The sequence below is a fragment of the Paramormyrops kingsleyae genome, chromosome 14 (genome assembly GCF_048594095.1).
Source record: "Paramormyrops kingsleyae isolate MSU_618 chromosome 14, PKINGS_0.4, whole genome shotgun sequence".
NCBI classification, from domain to species: Eukaryota; Metazoa; Chordata; class Actinopteri; order Osteoglossiformes; family Mormyridae; genus Paramormyrops; species Paramormyrops kingsleyae.
The window spans coordinates 9,024,330-9,050,211 of record NC_132810.1 but is presented as its reverse complement, the minus strand read 5'-3'; the positions used below and the strand labels follow the sequence as shown (position 1 = coordinate 9,050,211).

Genomic DNA, 25,882 nt, shown 5'->3' with positions numbered 1-25,882 from the left:
GGGCTGATACCTGGCAGATGAAATTTAATGTAGACAAATGTAAGGTACTCCATGTAGGGAGCAGAAATATAAAGTACATATATTTTCTGAGCTCCACTGAAATAAAAGTAGCTGATTATGAGAAAGACCTTGATGTGTATGTTGATACTTCCATGTCCCACTCTTGCCAGTGCGGGGAAATAATTGAAAAGGCTAACAGGATGTTGGGATACATCTCTAGGTGTGTGGAGTTTAAGTCAAGGGAGGTGATGCTAAGATAATGCAATTCCTTGGTAAGAGCGACCCCACCTAGAAAATTGCGCGTAGGTTTGGTCACCTTATCTTTAATAGGACATTGCTGCTTTAGAAAGTATTCAGCATAGGGCTACAAGAATAATTCCTGGTCTTAGAGGAATGCCTTATGAGGACAGGTTAGCTGAGCTGAAACTGGATTTGAGAAAGCACTTCTTTACACAACGTGTAGTTAGAATATGGAATAGTCTTCCCGTTAGTGTAACGCAAGCTAAAACCTTGGGTTCCTTTAAATCAGAGCTAGATAAGATTTTAACAACTCTGAGCTATTAGTTGAGTTCTCTCCAAACAAGCTTGATAGGCTAAATTGCCTCCTCTCTATGTTCTTGATTTGAAAACAGCTCTACACAGGCAGTTCTTGACTGACGCAAGTTAACTGTTCTACAAAACCTAATGATATTCCTGTTTTGGGTAATTCGGATTTACGGGATGCTGCCTTTGCAGAGTACGGCCCAGCCTCGGATGGTTTGCGTATTGCGGATGTCGCCTTTTAGCATTAGCACTCCCATGAACTCTATGCATCTTTGACATTTATGTTTAAGTCCAGATTTTAGCTAGGTTACTCATGTCGAGAGCTGCCTGTAATGCATGGTACAACGTCAGGTTTTGTTCTGTGGAATGCAGTGGCCCATTGGTCTGGACACATGTCTTTATTGTACAGGGTTCTGACATCATCCTTCTGTTTTATCTACTATCATTTGCTGAAGTTACAGCCCCCAGGTTTGGGTCCTTTGCTGCTTCACCAGAGTCTTTATCCTTCTCCTACAATAAACGTTGGCCAGCCCTCGGGTTCCCCATGAGTAGCATTTCTTGCTCAGGTTACCTTGGTTATAGCCAGTGAATCTTGTAAATTAAATGTGCAGGTCACACATCCTTCCTAAGTGGGACTTTCCTCAGGTGGCCTCACCCCTGAATTCCTTCTGCCATTGTCATTAGCACAGTAAGAACAGTAGTAGATGAGTCTTAATAATTCCTGGCTTTTTAGTACGTTCATGTCGACGGATGATCTTAAGAGGTCTAAATAATGACTGCAGGTGAAAGCAGAGAAGTATCTATATCTTTCCTGTTGCTCATTGGACTTGTGTGTTGTCATCACCCTACCAACCAATCACAATGGTTTGGAACTGGATGTGTTCTCTCATTGGCAGGCATATGTAGCATCACTCCTCCCCCTCATGTTACTGTGCAATAAATGATCTCACCATGGGACCATTTGTCTATCAGAAAGATACAGGATCCTTGACATTTAATCACCCAGTGGTCCCGTAAACAGACTGTAGCCCCTTCAAGGCAAGGAGGTAGATTTAATGCTGTCAGGGAATTCCACGTGACACCATCACGATTTTGATCGCCTACGGTAACAAAATTATGAGCTGTCGCTTTAAAATTTGACCGTGCAGCACAGCTCTGACGTGCGTGAGGCGTTCCCGGATAATGAAACAGGCAATCTGTCATGTTCTGTTTGCACCTTTTATTTCCAAACAACAGATATGAACACAGTCGCACCATCTGCCACAGAGCTCTGCAGAAGGCCCTCTGGCAACCCACCGAGGGCCAGCCGAAATGACCCACCGAAATCGCGCCATGTGATTGGAGGAGCACCAGTTCAAGCGCCATCTAATTGGCTCTTTGTGATCAAGCTGTAGGTACTCCCCCTAGTGGCACTTTTGGATCTTGGGCATGGAATTTGCACTGCCACATGAGTGTGCAAATCCAGAGAAGGATATTACATTTTAATAAGGAAATATTTTCATTCAAACAATTTACATTTATCCCTATGGTAACGTTAGGCAGTCCATCAGAGAGATATACATTTGTATTAACATCATCAGGAACACATCCACAGGGAAGCTGAAATTAAAAATGCTTTGTATAATTACAATATGTGCTCTCCCCGATATGTACAGGTGTCTCTTTCCTTAGTGACACATGGTAATGTGTATGTGTTAGATGGTTCAAAGCGCTGATAAACAACCTCGACTCGCTCAAACAGCAGAATACACTTAGTGGTACTATATTTACAGAGCAGCTCATTAATGATGTACACTGTTTTTTTTCCAGATATTTTTCAGTCGCCAGGTTCAAGGTTAACACTGGTGCTCAGCACAGAGACGGTTTCCATAGGAACATGACCAGTCAAAAGGGGCCAGTAGCTGAACAAGGCCAAGACTGGACGGTGGGGGAAGTTAGGTCTCGACGAAGCACTGGTTCATTGAAGGCCTGCCTGAATCAAAGCATCAGTCTTCTTCTTGATTTTGCACGCCTGAATGTCGAAGCGATGCTCTCACGGGCGTGAAGTTCGCGTTATCAGATATATGTGTATTTACACTGCCTGTCAAGACATCAAATGTCCAATCAGGTCATATAGAAAGACGCGTCTCAAAATCCATCTCAGGGCTTCTCCTGTCACTGCGTGCAGTGCTGGATCCTTCCTGGTGATCATGCTGTGGCGCAAAATCTCGAAGCTGTCGTTACTGCTCACATATGGAAGTTGCTATGGTGACAGCTGTCAAACCGAGGTCACAATGGTCTGTGAGCTAATATTTTCAGCTGGGATACAACACCAGTGCAGTGTGTGACCTCCAGTTTGAGGCCCTCTGCTGCTTATGGGACTCATTGGGCATGTATCGGAATGTCAACAGTGAATCACGCAAAGCCCAGATCTCCTACGCTCCCTGATGCACCCTAGAACCCCAGACTCCTCATATGGGCAAAGGAGCTGCCTGATCAGTGTCCTCCTGTTCGAGGAGCTGCACATCCAGACAGGTGTTCTGATTAGTTCAAGTTCAGCCTTGTGGAGCTCTCATCCTCTTCCGGCTTACATTAATGCCACCAAACTCGCCCGTCTGTGTCTCTCTTTCCCCAGCATCAATTATTTTGCCACCTGTTACATATTTGTTTTTTCTCACAAGCATTAACTTAATTTCCATAAGGCTAATGCGTTCGCGGTCTCAGTAAACATATGCTATCTTTTCAAAAAGTTTTAAAGGGCTAAAGGTTTCTTACTTTAACCTCTTCGCTGTTTTTTTTGGTGTTTTTGCTCCAGCTCCTGGTGTTGTCGTGGAGAATAAAGGTTTTCAGGGCCAGCAGAATCATATTGACTCCCCCGGAAGTATGAAGCCTCTTTTAGCACATATTCAGTGCCATTAAATTAGACATTTCATTTTCCGGAAGATTTTTTTTTTTTGCACCGTTTGAGAATCATTGCCTGCTCCTTTCATTTTCACTACTGCTGCCCTAACATCACACTGCCTGTTTTCTGTTGAGGATTATGTTTTTTATTTTAGCTAAGGTGGTGAATTCTGAGTCACCCAAAAGCCTTTCAGAGCACTCTAGGATTCTGCCCTGTTGACTGATGGGAATTAAGTGGTCTGTATTCCATGTGTTAGATAACAAATGTGGCAGCACAGTGATTCATTTGTTTTGTCTGGGCTGCAGTCTTTAGAGCACAAAGCAATGTCTAGCCTAGTTGCTGCAGCGTTCCTCTCCAGGAGACATCAACTTTTGTCCTGAATATCAATTAATAGACACTGTTCCATCTTTATGGAATTGCTTCCCAGGGTCATAACTCAAGGTCCAAGGTACAATGCGCAGCTCATCTTTTGATTAAATAGCATTTTCGGGTAGAGTAACTGCCAGCTGAAAGCAGTCGTCTTGACAGGGTAGATACCGGCTGAGATTGAGATCTTTCAAAGAAATCAATGTAGGAGCCTCTATGGTGATATATCAGGGTTGTCTGCTGTTATAGCACCTATGTTGAGTAGAGACCCCAAGGAAAGAATGACAAGGACATGGACTTTGAAGTCCCACAGGTTCCAGAACAAGAGTTGGCTCTTTTCATTCAGACGTCATCGTCTTTCTCCTGTACCTGATGTGCTCCATCAATCAATCGTCTGAAGGTAACGGTCCAGCTCCCACCGGGCTTCAGGCGACACTCAGCTGGAAGCACGAGGCAGCAGGAGAAACAGATTGAGGGGGTCCCTGAATCCGAGAAGGACCGGACCTTCAGGCTTCCCTTAGACACCTCGATGTACTGTACTGCATGTCCCTGACATCCAGCAGTATTCCATCTCCACCTCTGTGCCTCATGGCTGTGCAGCAACTTGCAGCAGAAAGGGGAGAATTCTCACTCATGCCGGATTAATTTATTCTGAAGGGAAAGACACAATGGGTAGCATTTTTTTTGCTTCCTTTCCACGGCGGCCCTTGGCTTTTTCCTCTTTCTCTTCTGAGTCACGGTTTTATCTCAGTCCTCCTGTCGATTCTCTCGCCTGCCGTTCAGGGCCTCGGTTCTCAGCCACTCGTCTGGTACCTTTTTCAAGATCAAAGTGGGCCTTGATGCCTGCAAAAACACTTGGGCAAACACGAGCAATTTCCAGATGGAACAGTTTCCATGCTAACACACCATCTGTACATCATGGATTCTTTTTTAAAAAAAGAACAGATCGGCTCTTTTAGTCCCGGAAAACAGAGGGATAAGTAGGTTTTTTTTTTTCCCTCTTAGACCTCCAGGATATGTTTGTGTTTATGAATTAAGAGGAGCTATTAGCGGTTAGCCTACAATTTCCTCCAAGCAGAACTCAGTGCTAATTATGTGAATCAGAGGGAATCGCAGAGCAGCGTCGCCCCCCGCTCTTCCAGGCGCCGTCTGTGCAGGCTCCCTTGGAGTTCTGCTAATTGGTCCGTCTCCCCCCGTTATTCGACCAGCCTGGAATAGGGCTTGGATAGCAGGTTTAGTCCAGAATCGATGTGAGTGATGTTTATATCCGTTTCGTTAAGGTAACGTTTCGGCAGACAGTCTTCAGTCCCTCCCTGTGACCCCCCCCCCCCACCCTTTCTTTCCCTGGCTAATCCGATGTGGCGGGTGGATGTTGGCCAATAGGAGGCGCTGTGGAGTCTGACGGCCCACATCCGCGTCAGTCAGGCTCCAGTCGGGGGGGGCCCGCGGAGGCCTACCCTATACGTGGCCAGATTTCGACAGATAGGCGATGAGGGCCACAACCACGCCGACGTAGACCCCCGTCCCAATGGTGATGGACAGAGCGGCCAGGAGGAGAGCTCGCCGGGAGGCCGTGCTGGCTAGGGGGAAGTCTCCCTTAGCGATGGCCTTGCTGGTCTGGAAGAAAGAGAGAGAGAGAGACAGAGAGAGAGAGAAAGAGAACGTGTGAAATAAAAGAATGGAACAAAAAGGGAGAAGCACAAAGCAAATGTAATAAAGAGTGAGTGATCTGTCATGGCGTGATGGGGATCGACGGTGCGTTTCCTCCTGGTCTGAAAGCCAAAGTCTTGGTTTCCAGGGGTGATGTTAAAGCGTTTAACTTGGAGACGGTAATGAACGATGCAAGGAAGTGTTTGCGAGTGTCTTCCCCTTGCTCCCTCTTCTTCGGGGGTGACGTGTTTGGAGGGAAATGACTAAAATGGGATGAGAAGGACTGTCAGTGATTCTCCCCCGGCTCAGCCGCTGGGGGGGGGAAATGCCAGGGGGGAATAATAGCTTGTTCTGCTGTCATAAATCCATTAATGGTTATGATATTCCGGATTGCATAGCTGTGTCGGAATATGCATTTTTGCAAGAGAAACTGATATGCAAGGTTTCGTAAGCAGCTCAGGATGGGGATGTTAGACTAACCCTAACCCTAACCCTAACCCTAAAGGTCCCAGAAATTCACTTAATTCACTGCCACTCTATCCATCACTGCAATGGCATCTGCCTGGCAGGTGGCTGAGTGAGTGGCAATATCAACTGTGGCTCTGCGCTTGGAATGGGGCCTTCATTTGGGGTTTGGGGTCTATTTCCAGGGATTGGTCAGTGGGCATGTGAGGCGGGGATAGGAAATCATCTACAGGAGATCAAGTCTCAGAAAACAATAACAGTAATGGGGCAAAAACAACCAACACATCTGTTTATACACATTGCGGAGAACATAAAACTTTCGGTCACGCCCCCTCACCCACCTCACAGACAGATACACCTCAACTTTGATGTTGGATTTAGGATGCTGAGGACAGACTGATTAGCCTTTATTTTATGTCACTCATGAAAAGACTAAAATGACCTGCCCTACGATATTAATAGCCAGTTACAGATCAACTGCGGTAATTAGCCAAGGCTGAAAGGATGCAACCAAACAGGATCTTCCTGGTCTAATCCTTTAATCTTTTCAAACAGGTTAGATGCAGCAGACTATGGCGCAAGGTCGAAAATGGGAAGGCGAAAAGGATCTCAGAAAGAGGTAAGCATTAGTTGCTATGACAACCAACTAAAAATTAAACCTAACATCAGGTCCATTATCTCATTTGCACTAGAAATGACTTGCAGTCACGGCTGCAGATGGAATACAGGAGCCCTTGTAGGGATGTTGAGGCCACTCCACGGTTACACAGCCCCCAGTTAGCAAGCCGCTTTTTTTGCCCACATGCTGCACCCGGAGGCTCTATGCAGCGCCCCCACGCTGTTGCTGTGATGACAAGCATCTCCGTTATTTTCCCTCACATGTCTTCCACCATCCCCGTGGATGGTTGACCACACTCTGCGGCTGCTTTCACTAGAGGTTGAAACTCATATCGGATCAGGCTATGTAAGAACGAACAGGCCAGAGGTTTCAGGGTGCGTTGCGTCGGAATATTCGGTGTAACAGGACAGCAGTTAGACCTCAGACATAGTGTCATTTTCACCCCAATTGACCCAGCAGGGAGGCTTGGTCTTCATCACGCTTTGTTCCATTGAAGAGCTGCCTTTGTAGGCTTATATATGTGATTAATAAACTCATATCTGTGATTGCTAGGCTCATACATATGATACGTACGCATGGCTAATAGTTTAAATATTAGACAGTTTGACAAATATTGTCAAAGTCTCCTGTGTGAGCAGCTGCCAGTGTGTGTTAATGTGATGTATGCACAGGAAGGACCCAGGCAGCCCCGGGACCCCCCCCCCCCCCACATCCAAACAAGCCCAAATTTCACCAGGGGGAGCCGCTGGCTCTCAGAGCCAAGCGGACGATTCGTCACGTCATATCGAGCCGTTTCCTTCAGAGGTGGACAGTTGTGTTTGGCAACATCAAGTAAATCGAATTAATCACGGATCCACATCAGCTTTCTTGGTTGGGGGAGGGGGGGGTGTAAATGGGGTTTTAGTTACAGAGCAGGAGGAGCTGTTCACCTGCCACAGGAGGTGCGGCAGCAGACGTCTCATTAAGGGAGGGCGCTTGTCGCCTTCCTCCTGCCTGGCCAATGGGGAGCAGCAAGCCTCAGTGCCGCACTGTGTATGCTGTGTGTGTGTGTGTGGGGGGGGGGGGGGGCATTGCTGGCTGCTCGTTGGTGGCACCTGACCTTTTAAATCCAGAGTAAATGTATCGATTCTGCTGCAATGTCGAGGGTGGACGTCTCGCTTGGTCCTGCATGCTGTTGAAATCGAGCTTTCTTACCCCAAATTGTTTATTAGTAAAAAGAGACTTTGGGGATGGGGAAATCTGCCACCTGCCAGTGATTCTTACATTTCTGAAGAATTAATCTTAATAAAGACCCAGGATGGTGCTTGCATGTGGTGTTCTGCATATGGAATTGCCACAAACCTCATTTACACACAAAGACAGGCACGGACTTGGGATGGTTAAAGTAGATGACTGAGTATAGAAGTGTTTTATTTAATTTGATTGAATATAAACAGTGGATTGTGCTAATCACTAAACACATCTGGGTTTAAAATGTGAACATCAGGGATCAGGAAGTATTGCTTTCGGAAGGCTGGTTATTACTTTGCATCGGTAGATATTCCCTAATGAGCTCTCACCTGGGCCGAGTGCGCGCTCATAGCATGATGCTGAGTCTCAGTGCACAAAATGGATGATGCTAGATTCCTGTACCTTATTCCAGCAGATCATTATACTTGGCCCTGAAATAAGTGCCTTCCCTACCCCATCCACAGGCTCTCCGTCGTCCTTCCAGCGTGTGTCTATAAATCTATTACAGGCAGAGACAGGAGGTGGCTGGAGATGGGTGACGGGGGAAGGGTGGGGGGGGGGCTTTTCTGCAAAGAGCTGAGAAAATGGAAAGCAGCCCCTCGCTGCGAGCCGGCAGACGGCGAGCGCCCAGACAGCGCGGCCCAGAGCCGCAGCGCTAAACGGAACCGCCGCTTTGCCGAGTCCCTCCCCACGCTTCTTAATTCACATCAGCGGGGGATCACGTAATTTGATGCCGGATCAAAGTGCAGTCATCACAAGCCCAGAGTGACAGGTTACATCCCTGAGTATGTCTCAAGTTCCCCTTGTCTGAGATAATCCGCCTAGAACAGAATGGCCCTAACAGTATATATATTCAGTCCTAGCAGTGACTGCCAGTTTGAGCCATGCCACTGCAGTGCCAAGCATGGCATCCAGACCAGATGCAGTGGTGAGCTGATCCCGGGACAGCCACGCAGGTTCTTAGGGACCAGATGCAGTGGTGAGCTGATCCTGGGTCAGCCGTGCAGGTTCTTAGGGACCAGATGCAGTGGTGAGCTGATCCTGAGTCAGCCGTGCAGGTTCTTAGGGACCAGATACGGTGTTGAGCTGATCCTGGGTCAGCCGTTAAGATTCTTACCCCCTGAGAGAAGTAGAAGGCGGCGATGCCCAGGGGCCAGAAGCAGCAGAGCATGGAGAAGATGGCCAGGCCCAGGTGGTCTCGTGGTGGGACCATGACGAAGTTGTCCTCGCTCTCACTCTCGCTGGAGCAGTCGCTCTGGGATGGGGGGGGGGGGGGGGGTGGCAGTACAGGGGAGGTCAGAGAACCTGTGAGAACCTTATCAACTATATTTGGCAAAGAGCTGTATGTGAGACACAAACGTTCCCTTCTAACCAAAAAGACAAAATAGTGCATAAATATTTTATGCAAATACCTGGACATCTATAATATTGAAAATTTCTCTGAAGGCAATAGACAGGCAGCTGACTGCTGCTGATTCTTAAGGGTCAGAGGTGAACCCTATAGGGCTCCCAAGCGACTGATGGAAACTCGTCACGTACAGTGCGGAGCTTTTACCTCTGTAGGCCACTCTACCATCTGAGCCATTTGCTAAAGTGTGCTAGGCATCATAAATATTTCAGTTTTTATCTACTGGGGAGTATCTAGCTTTTAGTGCACTTGCCCTCAAGTGTCAATATTTCCACCCCCTCCAAAAAACAGTCTCTTAGGTGTCGCAGTTTCACGCTGTGTGGAGACAGCTAACACCGTCAGGGTGTTTAAATCCGGCCGTGCATCCTGATGCACGCTCTCCTGTGCTGAATATCTGTGGGCACGCTGGCAACGTGGTGCTCTTAATACCTAGAGTGCCTGTAGCTCGCTCTCCCTTAGGGGCTTTCAGTGAGGAATTGCTGAGAAATCAGCCAGAGAGGCAGCTAAGGCTGTAGTGTGTGGTGATGCTGCTGGTGGCCATATTCCGGCTGATACGTGTTAAGGGTAAACGCTTCATGTCTTGGTGGTAAGAGGAAGGAGTCTGAAAGGTGCTCAGGTTTGTAACACACGCTGGTACTGCAGGATTGCCCACTCCAGGGCTGTGTGATGTCATGATTTTATCGGTATTTGATGATATCAGACAGTAACCTGGTGTCTGACAGTGACTAACTGGTGATTATTAGTTTTGCTGGGGAGGTACACTTAAGCTACAGACCACGCAAGATTTATACAGAAAGGTTTTTTTTTGGCTTTCAGTTCTGGCTTCTAGTGTACATTTCCGACGCAGTTTTTAAAGTTTTATCACTACTGTCCTTGAACTTCTAATATGGTACGCAAAGGTATCAGTGCATGTAAACGTTGGTTATAACGGTGGTATGTGGCTTGGGCTTACCGTAAGTTTGTGAACCACTACTTTAGTCCGAGACATTTTTAAATCATAATTAAATCCGGCCCACTGATTGTTTTCCACGGAGGCCAGTCGGCAAGGTTTAACAGCGGCTATCTAATGAATTAGCCATAAATCATATTTTCATGCTTTCAGATTTTTCTTTCGGCTAAGAAATGTCCTGCTTGGTGCCAAATGTGTGTGTGTGTGTGTATGAGAAGGATATCGCCCAGCTCTACCCCGCCCCCCCGGCCCCCGGCCCCCGGCCCCAGCGCAGACCTTCTAGCGCGGTCAGCATGCGCTCGCTCGCTCGCTGCCTACACAGGGTGGCTCTTTGGCAGAGTGGATGGACCGGGAGTTATGATAGGAAAATGCAGGCCTGGATTCAGCCGCTGTGTGAAAAGCACTTTCAGACTGCTAGCGATTCTGTACCTCTCTGCGTTCACAATAACGGGGCTGTATGATGTAAAGCTGCTCATGGATCTGTGCGTTTGCTAAGAGTCTGTGAGCTTCGCTTTTCATCGCAAGGTTGACGTTAGTGTGTGAATAACTTCCCCTAGCAGCTCAGGACAGGTAAAAACACAGCTTTGATCCAAGGACTTGCCATGATACTCCGTTACATTAATTACCATCATACTAATAAGTGCCTTCAAAAGGTATCTTCTTGCATGGAGACATCAAGAGCATTTTAAACAGTCAATTTCATGCAAGCTAGTTTATTTATTGGAATTATGGATGGAGGAAGATCCTTATTAACATTAATTGGCAGTGAGATTACATAATATATGGCACTATTTTACAGTTCATGGTGTTACCGTGCTAGGTAAATAAACTGTAGTTGTCACCCACTCATGTGTCATGACCTTCCCACTAAGAATGTTGACAATAAACACCAACGTTTGTCTAAAGCCTACATATGGGCCATATTCCATGCTGTTGCCCCCTGGTGGAAGTGTCGAGTGCTGCTCACTTCGCCCTGGATCAGCAGGGTAAACAGTGGGCAGAATGTCTCAGCTACAGGTCAGGCTGCTTTAATGGTGTGACAGTAATGAGCACCCAAGTTTTTCATGCCATGAAGGATGGACCTTCACCACCAGGCCTGACATCCTGAATGCTTGGCATGTCCACTCGAGCTTCTCCCTGTCATTTGGCCTCAGTGGTCTTTGGGGGTGCAGCCCTGAATTTTCACCACACCATCTTTGCCTTGACTAACGTCTACCCCTACATTCAGTTCCCATGATGATGTGGAGGCCTCGGTTTTTACAGGAGGCAGCCAATAGTGACCCTACAGGTGCCACTTTGCACAGTGTGGCCACAACCCCTCCCTGGCTGGGAGAGTCCTCGTCTCCTCCCCCATTGTTTCTCTAACAAAATGCATGCTCTTACAGACACGCGTTTGATCAATCCATGACAGCAAAGCATACAAACTCCTGAATGTGCCATATATACAAGCCAGCCATCCGCCAATCATTAAGTAGCACCATACCTCCTTCCCATCCAATGTCACGTAAGCTTTCAGGTGAAATCCTTCTGATTGGATTACGTTTGGATCAGAGGATAAGCAGGCTGTCCCTGACCTGCTGGCTAAAGGGCTTGCGTAAGTCATGTGATGCCATCTGGGTCTGTCTTACCAAATAACTGCACGTACCAGTTTCCTCCAGTTCCAGTGGCATCGGAACCTGCAATTACATAAGAGCCGTGTGCTGCAGAGCCTCGATCACTGCCAACGCAGCATAGAACAGACAATCCAGCACTGATGCCATCGATGACGCTGTATGAGGAGGTCTGCCAAAGCTAACCTGTTCAATAATGCTCCCGATACATGCCATTGTTCCCCATATTCTCTATGCAGTACTTGTTTAATGACATGCAGCTGTTATTTTTACCCACCACCTGGGTTGCCAGCCACCCGCGTGGTCGGGTGAAACACATCAGAGTAACGTAGTAGAGAGGCCCAGTCCTCCAACGGGCAAGCACAACAGGCACCTAAAAACATCCTGCACTGGGCTCCACGTGCCGATGAGGGCCTCGGTTTCCTCACGGCAGGATGTCGGAGTGTCAGGATGTGTTTCCGGGCATCTTAGCTTTCGAATCGAAACAAACCGGCAGGATATCAGGCGCGGGTAGGGTAGGGGTGATTGCTGCACCCGGCATTCTGCCTCCGATATTCAGTCTGCGGCCAAAACGGGAATATTGTCGTGCTTATTTATTCGTATCGTTTGCTGCTTGGCGGCGTGTGGCGTTGACGGGCATGTTTACTTTAACACATCATATGATGGGGGATGGAGAATGACTGGACCAATAGGGAATGAGGAGAGCGCACAGGATACAGGAGAGGGGGAGAGACGGAGAGAGTGGGAGAGAGAGAGAATTCGCTGAGAAGAAGAGCAAGGAGGGAAAAGCTACTTGTGTGCTGGTTCCTTTCTTACTCATACTGTTAGTCTTGTGCTAAATCTTGGTGCAGATTTTAAGGCCCATATTTGGTAACCTCTAATTTATATAAAAACATTTTTATTCTGCTAAGTAATATTGATGGGATTTCTTAACCTTTAATAGTGTTAATTACCCTAGAATTGCTTTCTCGGCAATCTCGTTAATTATGACACCACAACGTCAAGGCATGTTATCAGAGACAGGCCCCCTCCCCCGACAGGCCCCCTCCCCCGACCAAAAAGATGTGTAAGAAGTGCAGGTTTCTAGAAATGCACCATTATCCCCCCAAAGCATGCGGTGCAAAACACGCTGTGACCCCCATGTGTTTCCTTGCCCTGCCCACTTCGGCATGAGGGCCAGAGTGCTGGACAATCACACAAGAACCCCCCCCCCCCCCCCTCAGGTGCAGATAACCTGAAAATGTACCCCAGTGATTACACGCTCAACCTGACAGCAATGTGTGATTATGGCCCATGGGCTGGGAGGCCGTTATGGTGTTCCAAAGCTGTCATGGGGTTATAACCCATATCCACAGAGAAAATGCTACATCAGACACCCTAAGGAAAGGGCTTGTACATGAAAATCAAATATTTCTTCAGAAGATTACTTCTTCAGGGCACACACTTCAGGTGCGTAGCCTTTGTTGCTTGTTAGAATCCATACCAGAAGGTTGTCAGTTCACGTCCCACAGTAGGGGAGGGTGCAGTGCTCTATGAACCCTGAGCAAGACACTCCAGTAAAATATCCAGCTGCATAAATGGGAAGCATCCTTCGCCCTGGGTGATGACGTCCATAACACGACGGGAGACAAATGCCTGAGCAGACTAGTCGCATCCACATGCGTGCACGCCCTCAGCATGCGCCTGTTCTGCATAGGTGTGTAGCCCGTCACCTTTCCCAATACCAGTAACACGCACCCAGCATCATGGATCAGAGCAGGTCTCACCGCGGGACAAACCCCCAGGGGCCCCCTGCTCTTCTATCAGACGCAGTGCCAAAAAAAACCCAGATGAAAGACCCCCAAACCCTTTCATCCCCTCCCCTGGGAGTAAGGAGACGAGTGGGAGATTCGGTAGGCAGGAGTCACAGAGACGCGCAGGGCTGGGTGCCAGGCGGATGATGCGCTCTGGTCCTGTCACCCCATATCCCCCCCACTAATGAGGGAGCCCAAGCCGCGTTCTAGTTGAATGCTGCTGCATGTTTTGGCCTTAATCAGACGGCTCCTTCCGGGATCCTGGCCTGGAGACGCTGCGGTGTGTCGGGGCGGCTGATTCGCCCTCTCCACTTCTCTCATCAGGAAGCGTCAAGCCCGGAGATGAGCCCCTGTCGTGCCTGTGGACCCCTGGGCAGAGAAAGCTTCCATGGACCTCCAGCGTCTGGTGCCACCCTCCACGGCGGGAGATCACTTGTGTTTTTTCTTTTTCTTTCAGCAGAAGGTGGGTTGCGTAGCATCGTATGCTGGTGTCGTGCCTGTTCTTCATGTTCCTGCTCGATGGCGGCCGGCTCTTCTCATTGCATTCCTCACTTCTGCCTAGCAAAAATACTACTGACTGGCTAGCTACATAAGAAACGGAGAATGAAATCAACAATAATAATAATTAATTTCCCCGAGAGACGAAAACAATCTGCCGGTCACTGCAGGAAGGGTAAGGATATAAAACATAAAGCTTCCAGGATGCATAATTCACCATGGCAGCATTGGAGGTCTTCCTTGCTCAGTCTTGGGCAGATTTAGCAGCTGCTGTGGACAGCAGGAGCGAATCAACCTTTTTAAAAGTAGGGGGATTCTAGGAGAGGGAGGGTAGTAATATCACCCTAGTTTTGTTTAATCCAACAAAAGTGTGTGTGTGTGTGTGTGTGTAGGGGGGTAGAATCATGTTTCAGTGACATTAAGGGTCTTACAACCAGAGATGGGAGATGGAAAGTCCAGGTCCAGAAAGTACAAATCCAGACCAAGATTTTGTTTCAACAATCCAATTGAGTATGAAGAGTCACAGTCACAGAGCACTCAACTGGTTGGCTGAAACAAGACCTGGATTTGTACTTTCTGGACCTGATCCTGCTACCCCTGGCAACCACACCCTCGTCATGCCCATCCTGCCCCCTTCTGATGTCCATGGTGGTCAGATTCAGTATAACGTTCCTCATGTTCAGAGGCCTGCTAGTCGTGATCACGGGTCAAACCAAAGGACGTTTCCGAAGGTCGGAACCGGGGAGAGGGGGAGGCGGCTCCGCTTCTGAGGGGTGGGTGCGCAGACAGCAGCGGACATGGGATAATTGATTTGTTATTCACTGCGACAATGTGGAAAGGGATATTCCCACGGGAAGCAGCGGAGGAGACCGATGAGCCGTTAGCAATGCAGGCGGATAGCGGCTCTCTGCATGAAATTAATTTTCATGGTCGGCTTGATTATATTAGAGGAGGAATCGAAGCTGTAGGGTGGGCCGTGTATAAAAACGGGGGGGGGGGGGGGGGGATTTAATAACACTGCCATGCCTGTAATTCTCAGTGCCAGGGACTGACATGAAATGTCAGTACTTGGTCTGGGTTCCTGCAAGACTTTAACATTTTAATATACAGCTATAAATTAGAAAAAAAAAAATTAGCATCGGAAAAAAAACACCCGGCCTTGTATCAGGTTATAGCAAATGCCCACCTGTATTTAAAGGAGTCTGGGGGCAGAAGATTTTGCAAAACAGTTGTATTTACAAGATCAAAGTAGTCTTCCTCAGTTTTGTAGTGGCAGGGGTGGGGCCATTGGTCAGGCTCCGCTCCCCATTTCCTGTATAGTTTATCACTCTCATAACATTGAGTGGGACACGTCCCTTCCCCCACCCTGAAGTCAATGTCAGTGACAATGACAGCTCAGGTAGACACAGCTGGTTTGTGACAGTCCACCCTGTTCACCCCATGTCAACTCCTTGCAGGGTTCCTTGGTCCCTATAATCTTGTTAATGACAAGAATGACTAATTTCATGATGACAATAATCACCATCATCGCCTCAACTATAATAATCATCCTCATATAATATAAAGAGAGCCATTGTTTCTCTCCATCACAGTTATAATCATCGTTATATAATAGTGATTGCTAATGATAGTCATTTTGTGTTGAAAATAGATTGTATAACCATCCATTATTATTGAGATTAGTATGGTTTTAAAATGAACAAGCATTGAAGAGTTGTAAATGGATTGTGGTACTCGAATTAAGAGCTCGCCTCCCCTCGCAACCAACAATGCCGTTGAAAAGCCAGGTATGGAAATATTGCTGTAGCCTCCGAAGTATTTCTGCTTCTTTTCAACACTGAGTAAAGTGGAGGAAGTCCTTTATGCCTGTAATGGACATGCACAAAGGTTCACACTAGAAAAGGCTACTAGCCGTTGAAAGGCCTGGACTGTGCATGACTAGAGCCATATATATATATATATATAAAACAGTCTGTCCTTTAATCCTCTTCCAGACCAGACGTAGGTTTGTCCAGTAGTTAAGGATACAAATATATGCCTGAGCTTGCTTGTCAAGATGGAGAATTTATATTATTATATATTATTAGTTTGGGGTGACATTCCTGTTTTGATGGGGGCGGGGGGTGTATTTTGGGACTTATTGTGAAACAGAGCGGAGCCCCCCCCCCCCACCTGTGAGCACACCGCTGCCTATCAGAGGTGCTTCAGGAAATGTCACTTCCAGGTTTGGCTTTCTGCTTGACTTCAACATTTCAGTATACAACTGCTTAATAATGTGTGTTGATTTCTGCTTATGAATCCCCTGGTCTGTATGTTCTTTGGATTCTCTCAGTATGAGCAAATGACAGCTGCTAGAGGACAGAGCAGTCCTGGGAAGCCAGTATGTCCTGGAGAGCTGTGGGTGTAAATACACTGGTGGCCAAAATTGTGGAAACACCTACCATTTTCGGCATTACGCTTTAAAAATTACTACACAAATACGGGCGGTAATGTTTATACACAATCAAAGAATGTTACAAATATCATACATGATTAAATAAGTAATTAGAGCAACCGTTGAATAAAGTTTTGCAATCTCTTAAAATTGGAAGTATTTCCACAATGTGGAATGTGACATGTACACATGCAAGCCTGTGTGATTTGTCTCTTTTCTTTTTTTTTCCTGCTGGGTCCCATGATTGGTTGAACTTTCTGCCAATCAGCGCCAGCCGACGAACAGCCTGCAATCTGGGAGGAGCAAAACGTTTAAAGATGACTGCACCCAGCGATGGATTCGGCTCTTTTGGGCTGAAGCTTGTGAAGCTCGTTTTTGCCTTCCTTTAAGCTACTTTTGACTTTTATTCATCAAACCTATATGCTTAGGGAAGGGGACTGGGTAGGCAGTGCACACCTACACATCCACGTAGGGCTGTTGATGTTAAACACACTATGTAGGCGGGCGGGGGGGGCAACCCTTCTATGTTTTGTTTGGGTAGGAGGTAAGTAGCTCTTTTTCTTTGCTTTATTTCTTGATAGTAAACTTTAGGGTTTTGAGATCTGTTTTGTTTGTTTCTTTTCTTGTCTTTGGCTCCGCCCTTGTCCCTAATTCCCTTCAGTGTCCATAACAAAGACATGAATAAAATTGCTTTGTTTTGAACCTTCTCAGAGCCGTGTGATACATGAACACGCTACTCGCTGTCCTGCTTGTAGAGCACTTCAGTCCCCTGCTTACTTGTTATGGCCTCCTGACCTAGACCAGGGGTGTAACACTGGGTTCCGGAGCGCAAGCCTCGATGTTCCTTCTGCATGATTGGGGTCCCAGTCTTGCTATAGCCAGATACCCCACAGCATCTCTTCACGTGTTTCAGAAATCTTTATAACGACGCTGCACACAGCCAACTCTTTATCTGCCTCACATAGAGGGTTCAGCTCGTGGTTCTGATCACCAGCCGATGGACCAGGATTCAAATGCTGGTACAGCCAGTTACCTCTCGAGATGCATTATGAAAGGAAGCTAACCACCAGTGCTCCTCACCTCATACTCGTGGTACTCCTCCTCCTCCACCTCGTAGGACACGGTCTGGATCTTCACGTCATTCTCCCCCAGCAGCTTGGCCTGGGGATCGTCGGTGGTGGTGGTGGTGCCCTCGTTGGCCGCCTCCTTAGTCTCCGTGAAGGTGGTCTCGCAGCACTCACTTTTATAATCCTTGGCCTTGACGGCGTCGTCCTTGTACAGGATGAAGTTGGGTCTGTAGAAGGCCTCCACTGCCAGATGCAAGGAGGTGGCGTCCAGCAGCTGCTGCGCCTTGGCCCTGTCACCGCCTCCCCCTCCGGCCACAAAGTAGTTGATGATGTTCTCCTGGTACTGGTTGCTGGGAAAGTCACCTTGGTAGCCGTAGTCGCCCTTGACCACATGCTTGTTGGCCTTGTCCAAGAGTGGGTTCTGCAACTCGCTCAGGCTCTCCATGGTGGAGGGGCTGGTCTAGAGGTCCTACCAGAAGGGAGCTCGAGGCGGATGATGGGAGCTAACTGAGTTCACCTCCCTGGGAGCTACGGAAAACAGGAAACTTGATTAATCGGGTGTGAATGGTTAAAATGGCTAGGGTGGCGTAGCCAGTCTGAGTGTTGCATTCTGGGAACCCTTATGCTGAACCAAAAAATTGCATCTAATTATAAACATTATGTAAACTCAGGTGTTTTAGGGCCTTGACTGCTTCTAGTGCTGTTCAAACTTTACCAGCCTGTCCATGGGGTTTTCAGGAGATTTCCTAACATTTACATGGTGTCATGCGGAGCAGCGTGTAAACCCCGGCGATGGCACTTGTGGCGTACAGTATCGTACCACCTTATCGCCGCCTCCGTGCGGTGCCCCCATTACAAACGGCCTCCTGTTGAGGGCAGGCCGCTGACATCTCACACCAGATTCCAATTACTTTCCATCTCCGCGTCATGGCACCTGGCCGCAGCAGAGCGCACCTCAGGCCCTTCACAGGCAGATCCGGCGGGATTTAAAGGCCGGCACTCTATCTCGCTCACGGCCCTGACAGCCAACGCTGTGTTTAGTGTGTCACGCGCAGGGAATTTTTCAGCATTTTTTTTTTTCCATCAGCTGCAGGTGTCCATACAGAAGCACGGTGCTGCGATCCGGGCGTAGAGTGATGAATGATGGTGAAGGCGAACAAAGCAAGATAGGAAGGCCATGCATTGAATGACAGCAGTGGGTGTGTATGTGTGAAGAATCACACCCAGTCTCTTCAGACATGTGAAACCTGTTTTAGTTACAGTCTTCAATGAATGAATGAATGTTGCATGTACATAGCGCTGTTCAAAACACCCAAAATGCTTTACCGAATCAAAGGGGAGCCACTTCAACCCTCACCACTGTGCAGCCCCCACCTGGATGATGCAACAGCAGCTATTCTGCACCAATACGCTCACCACACAGTACTGTAGCTAAGCTAAGGTGGTGAAGTGGCAGGAGAGAATTTACCAATTAGACATAGGGGATGATTAGGAGGCCAGATTTGAAAGGGCCACATTGGGCAATTTTAGCTGGGACCTAAGGGTACCATCCCTACTCTTTCGAAAGATGCCCAGCAATCTTGTATGACCTCAGAGAGTCAGGACTTCACTTTTACGTTTCATCTGAAGGGTGGCACCATTTTTACCGCACAGTGTCCCCATCACTGGACTGGGGCATTGGGATCCACACGGACCACAGGATGGGGTATACCCTGTTGGCCACTTCTTCACCTCTTCCAGCAGCAACCCAGTGTTCCTAGTTAGTATCTCGTCCAAGTACTGACCAGACCTCAAACCTGCTTCGCTTCAAATAGATTACCTAGAGAGAACTGCAGGTAATATGGCTACTGTTCAAATAATAACAACAACAACAATGACAATATTAATAATAACCGGAATTCAGAACAAATATTGTTTGATAGCTTGGAGATGACTGATCGTGTTATTATTCTGCATTGGGAAGACAGAGTATGTGCATTTATACACGTCAGTCAGTATGTCGTTATAGGAGAAAAAAATCTCAATATGCTCCGTTTTTCGTCGATAGAAGAGCAGCCATTTTCTCTATGGCTCTGCGAAGGCAAGATTTGCCCATAATCTACAACTAATCTGCTAGGCTTCAGTGTGTAAATACTGGAGTGTCAGTGTAATACTTCCAGAGACGGATGTTGGGTAAACAGCGCGTGTTTATCTCGCACAAGCAGCTGTAACAGTGCATTCAGCATGCTGGTGTGCGAGCAGCGGCATCGGCGGTTATTGGCGTTATTATATGCGGACGCAGGCGACGCTGCTCGGCGTTCAGCTTTTCGTCGCTTGATGATCCTCCGGTGTCGAACTTCCGTCACCGAAACGACAAGCTCTGCAGATTGCGAACTGGCCCACGGTGGTCCCCACAATGGCGGGGGTAGGGGCAACAAGGCTTGGGGGGTAAGTAGGTTACCATGCTGGCTTTGCAGTAAATACAATAGAAGCTGGGCACTCGTCTGCTACCCCCCTGCATACCCCCCCATCATCCTAGTGTCCTTCTGGCCCATTTTAAGGGTTATAGAAATAATAGAAGCACATTCTTTTGTCCAAGAAAAGTATTAATACCTGCCTGTATTGCAGTTCTGCTGCCTTCCCCACAGTACAGGTGTCATCCTTTCCTTCACGCGTGAAACCTTCTTGCATTGTTTTAAGCACCCCATTCTCAGCCTAGCCTGAGAATGCCAGGCCGGCAAGACGATGCACACCTACTTCTGTCACGACAGGAATTAGCATAAAAATAAGCAGTCGCTGTGAGACTTGTAGGGTCGGTCTCCGGGAAGGTCAAAGGAAAGAGCTTCTTGTAGAGCAAATGAGTCTTTCTCAGTCCCACTTATGGAGGCCAACAAATATCCCCCTTAATCCTCCAGGTGATCACCTCACTCCTCTCGGCTATTGCAGGCAGTTGAGGACATGGACGCTGGTGTGCGACGTGGCCTTTGGTGACTTGCACTGGCTTAGAGTGACCTGCAAGGTCAGGGGCCTTTTGGCTGCTGATCACTGCTCTGTCTCCCAGCTAGATATTGCCAGAGGATCATCAAACTCATCATTCTCCTTTATCCCTACATCAACCATCTTGTCCGCTTCCAGCTTCCAGACACATGATTTGTACACAAAAATCTACTGCGAATTAATACTGTTTCCCAAAGACTTGGGAGGATTTCAATTCTTAATTTTCTTTCCCCACTCCAATAAAGAACTTCTATGTCAACATTAATCAGTCGTGGCTCTTGAAAAAAGAATCTGTTTCACGGGGTCAGCTGAAAGGTAGGAGTTTTCAATTTAGTCATCACAATAATAAATGACAGCAGCTTTATTTTGAAATGTGAAATCAGGCAGTTTTCTGCACACAATGGCAAATAAGAAAGAGTACCTACAGGACAGGTGGGTCATAGTGGATACAGTTCTGTGGTCTGTGGTAAATGCCGCCTCAAAAATCACTAGTATGCCAGGACTTATTTTGTTTTCAGATGAGAGGGTTTTCGCTCATGAGAGTTTCACTTACATAATTCTTACTTACATGTTCTGAGGGCAGTACGAAAAATGATTGGCTCAGAGAGATAACCAATCAGATTGTAGAGGAGGTGGGTCCAACCCAACCAATGGTCCTGCTTCCTGTAGTTACTTGGGTTATCGCTCTGAACCAATCATTTTTCGTTCTGGCCTCAGAACAATTTTGTATAAATTGTATAAGTAAAACAGAAGGGTTTTCCTGTTGGGTGCCCCCTATAGGCCATCTGTCCATCTGCACTCTTTAAAGAGCACAAAATGAACACATTTTATGGCCGCCTCAAACAAAGCTGAAGTGTGACGAAGTCCGGGGAAGCCGTGACTGGGAATGTAATTTCTAGAGATCCAGCCTCACCATGATGTCCCGCATGCTGGTAGCATCAGAATCTGAAGCAGAGAAATAAAGCAGGACAAGAAGACAATGCCTAGACAGTTGGGGGAGTGGAGGGGGTGAAATGGGGGCGGCAGGATGCAAGCTGAGAAAAAGAGAGCTTTGTAGGAGAAATGAGAGAGGGATGAGTAGTTTCTTTTAATGAGTTTTGGAAAATGCATGTTTACACAGAGGAAGAAGCTTTCAGTGTATATTATGAAAAGAAGACACCAATGAACAGCTCTGTTGTAATCTGATCCCCCCCCTCAAACCAGTCACAAAGTGATTTGTCCAAATGTCATTGATCAGCGATGGGCAAAAGGCATGCTGCTGGGCACTTTCCTTATTGACGCTCTCCACAGCTCGGTAATCGGCTGAGTGTCCTGAGTATAAACCTGTGCTATCAGTTATATCTCGGCTGCTGATCACATTTCACCTGGCGCTGTGTTATTTGCATAACAGGTAATTACGCTATTGATCTGCGAAGCAGACAATGCCCAGGGGGTCAGGTTACTTAGTTAAGCATGTTTTGCACTCTGTGATCAATTAGCTTTGACTGGTAATCACTGGGGTGCTCCTGCTGGGGCACCTTGCCCCAGGGCACAGTCTCATTCCTTCACCCACTCGCTTCCACTTCTCCCCTTCAGGTTGCCGTGGAGCCGCTCCAGCCTGCTCCTTACATGCTGTGGGTCATGTGACTACCTCTCCAGCCGGATTCAGGCGACCCTGTCTCTTCTCCAGTGCGGCGCAGTGACGTGCCCCAGTTGGACTATGACGCTTCCGCCTGGGCCCGCGTTATAAAGGGGGGTGTCGTATCCCAAGGGAGCCTGCAGCAGCCAGTCCGTTAAGAGGCTTTCTGTCTCAACCTCCGCAAACTTTGCAGTAATGAGCTACATGCGTCCGTCGCATCATACCGACATCTGTACAGTACCGCAGCGATTCTGTTCTTTAACTCTCCACCCTTAACGCCCTGCAGGGGGACAGGGGTCACAGAGGCTGCCCAGTCAGCCCTAGCGTCCGTCGGGTGATCGTTGGTACAGGTGCTAAATAAATCCGCGAAAGCTGAGTGCAAACCATTCCTCCACATGAGGCGGCTAATTGGCCGAGAGGAGGCGAGATCGATGCTTCCGACCATCTCGCACTCGGCTGCCATTGGAGGCTCCCGCTGCGACGTCCGACACTCGTAAACAACAGCCCAGACCTCTCTCCTTGTCACTGTGGGTGTTGATCCACACTGGGCACCTCCAAATGAATACCTCAACACGCCGTACATCGCTGTAAATATCTATTCAGTCCTGCACCCTTGTGCTAAATAGATGAAGTTCCATCCAACAACATCTCCCCCCTTGTGAAATTCAATGAAATTCTATTTTCTTTGCACAGACAATAGATATTTTTATCTGACCAGGTAGCTTTGACAGATTGAGAAATGAATCCATTACCTGAATTTCTAATAACATTGTTCTTGTAGGTTCCGACCATGCATGTGCTGTCCGATCCGATCCAGACATTCCCCGGGGGGGTCTCTTGGGTACCCCCCCCCCCCACCACCAAAACACCATCATGGAAACTTTCATCTGTGCCACTTGTATAAGGGCGAGTTCCATTATGTGACTGCATACGGAGACACCCTGCTTGACGGCAACAGATAACCCGAGGCAGGAAGTGCTGCTCTCAGGATGTTTAAAAATGTCCGTGTGAGAAGGCGAGTCTCTCGCCATTCTCAGGAACCATTTTAATAGCTAGACATTAAATGTATCATAAACTTGCAAATAACAGAAGTACTTATATTGTTCCTTTACGTTCCTGTTCAAATGTGTCTACTTTTACACTAACAAGTGATGAAAATAACAGACTTATAACAACTATACAATCACATAGCGCATTTTTTTTGTAAGTCACCCGTCATGTGGTTCGTAACGAACAGTTATACTGAGCACCAACTTTGTACTGCTTTCAACTTGACGTGAAACGTCGATCCTCACAGAAGTACTTTATTTTATGCATTTAGTTTGCGTTTCTTAAGACCGTAAATTTCAGTGATTCGAATTAAAAGCTCGACATCGTTTTATTTTTAAACTCCAACACATTAATTATTGTGATATGCAATGCTTCTGAACAGACTTTTATCAAATTCACACTAATCTGTACACAATCTTCTAAGTTTTTATATGCAGTTTTATATATCAGTTACATTAGAAACGCGTGAATATGTTTAAGATGTGCAAAAATGCTCCCCACATGTATATTTAGTAGCCTACTAAGTGAACGTGAACTATACCGTATGTCTAATTAAAAATATATAATATATCTTTATTACAGTCATCATAACAGATTAATAATGCGTCTTCCAATAAACACAGCATATTCGTAGAATTTAACGGCAGGTTTCCCACTATATTTTCGGCTGTCATAAATAACTCCTACCTTTTATTCTCGGAGAATCCTATCGCTGTTGGTCTGAACACCATTCCGATGTAATTTTCTGAACATCGCAGGAGGAAAAAAAGGTCAACATTACGGGTTTAGTCCCTTAAGGAAATTTCCCTGAAGGAAATCTGCCAAGTTGTTTTAATTAAGATCGCGGTCTGTTTCATCCCAGACCATAAGAGAACAATATTGTCACAACCCCGAGCGTGTGAGCATCTCAACCTTCATTCTCCAGGTGTTCGCAGTAATCTCAGCTTTCAAGTGGTGATGTTTATTAATATGTATTTGAGATTTAAAAACATATGACAGACTGCATGCCGCACACTCCGGCGTCGCTTAAATAGTTCCCTTAGCCTGTCCTTCAGGGCTGCATAAGCGATTGCTGCGGGATCAATACCCGAGCGGGGACGTAGCGCCTTGTCTTCTGCGCGCCGAGCGAGAGAAGGAAATGTGTTTCAAAGCCTCTGCAGAAGAGGGAAGCCAAATGGGATTTTTCCTACACAATTCGGGGCCATTAAGAGTCAGCCCACTGAATAGCACCCCAAATATAAAACCCATTTAGAGAGGAAATAGGCAGGGGATATTATAAAGACGTTCAAAGAGACTGCCTTTGCCTACGATGCGACCGGGTCAGCTGCCCCGCTTGGGCACTGTCACCCTCTCCCCCGACAAATCCTTATTATATAGATCTCGGTAAAGCTTCTTGATAAGAAAACGTTTTCTTGCAATGCAAAGCGATTACATCGAACATTTCCTTGATGGATATTGGATATGGTTCTATCAAACCGCCGGCTCGTCCCGATTTCTCCTGAGTGTGAGTTGTAAAGTCACCGATCATGCTCCGGTGACAGCGTTCATCCTTTGTAATGTACTGCTATAAAAACGGCGCTATACTGGTTGCCGCCCAGGTATGCCATTATTCGGTCCCCCGACACCACCCCCCACTACACACACACACACACACACACACAAATCCCTCTGTGCCTGTCGGGATCTGGCCAAAACTAAAACAATTACTAGATGTTTGTACAATACGTTTTTGCTTAGATATTTAAATACTAAGTGTTTCTACTAACGCTGCATAGTAGCACGAACAAATAAACAAGATTATATCAACTGTTTCGCATTTAAACAAGCAAATTACCCCAAAACGTTTACACCTCTATTATAAATAATTGGCTGAAAAATTGAATCAAAATAATCTGAAATGTATTCTTGACAACTTCATGTCAACTTTGTTTCCATATTTATGGAGACTGACTAACAAGTGGTCGTGCCTCTACAAAGACCTGTTGTTTACATTTTTAATGGTATGACTATTTAACACACTCCATCATCGTGGAGAGGTTTATATCACAATAAGAAATTAGTCAATTAATAAATTACGACAGGCCTATGATATTTTATGTTTTTTCCAACGATTCATCCATCGATTCCCTTGACTCATTAATTCTGTAGGTCTACAAAGCGGTGACCCGACGCATTTCTGCTCTGCAACTTACACCGTAAGCCAACGATGATCTAGATTCCCATCGCGTAAAGGTGAATCGTTCAACGAACGAAAAAAACATTTTCAGTAAAAAAGAAATGGAACGAATTGCGTCAAATTACTTAATCCATACGCGGGACTAAAAGTCACATGAACATCCGCGTTCCTCGTTAACAGCAGTTTAGTGCGCTCGGCACAGAGCATCCTTGCAAAATTATTATGGCAGAATTGCCCACATCTTCACCGTACTTTAAATAAAATCAGAATTGTATACTGTGAATATATAATGGTCAATTGTATTTGTGGGCCAGTTCAGGTTAGAAAATAAATCTTGATATGTGATGTATTATTATTATTATTATTATTATTATTATTATTTCATAGCAAAGACAACGTGTTTAGAGAGAGATCCATTTACTTTTACTTCAGTGAGTTTTGTTAATCCCTTTAATCTTTATTTATTTGTACCTGATTATTAATTTTTAAATGTGCATTTTTTAATTTTAAGTTCCTTTTGTGCTGATGCATTAACAGCTGAAACCCAGC

At 46.7% G+C, this 25,882-nt stretch overlaps 1 protein-coding gene across 1 annotated transcript; it reads right to left on the bottom strand.

The window, feature by feature from the left end:
- Positions 1-1,747: 1,747 nt before the first annotated feature.
- Positions 1,748-24,738, bottom strand: syndig1l (synapse differentiation inducing 1-like). Its single transcript, XM_023802418.2, has 4 exons — positions 23,845-24,738; positions 17,527-18,041; positions 8,872-9,009; positions 1,748-5,407 (listed from the first exon to the last, which is right to left on the bottom strand). Exons 2-4 carry the CDS (start codon positions 17,956-17,958, stop codon positions 5,249-5,251), a joined length of 729 nt encoding a protein of 242 aa, XP_023658186.2. The 5' UTR covers positions 17,959-18,041; positions 23,845-24,738; the 3' UTR covers positions 1,748-5,248.
- Between the last annotated feature and the right edge of the window lie 1,144 nt (positions 24,739-25,882).

Excerpts from the sequence above, each read along its gene's own strand:
- syndig1l (XM_023802418.2), bottom strand. The coding sequence starts at position 17,958 with ATGGAGAGCCTGAGCGAGTTGCAGAACCCACTCTTGGACAAGGCCAAC. Across the intron at positions 9,010-17,526 it reads AGGAGTACCACGAGTATGAG|AGCGACTGCTCCAGCGAGAG; the intron begins GTGAGGAGCACT and ends CCCCCATCCCAG. Across the intron at positions 5,408-8,871 it reads CCTTCTACTTCTCTCAGGGG|ACCAGCAAGGCCATCGCTAA; the intron begins GTAAGAATCTTA and ends TCTTTCTTCCAG.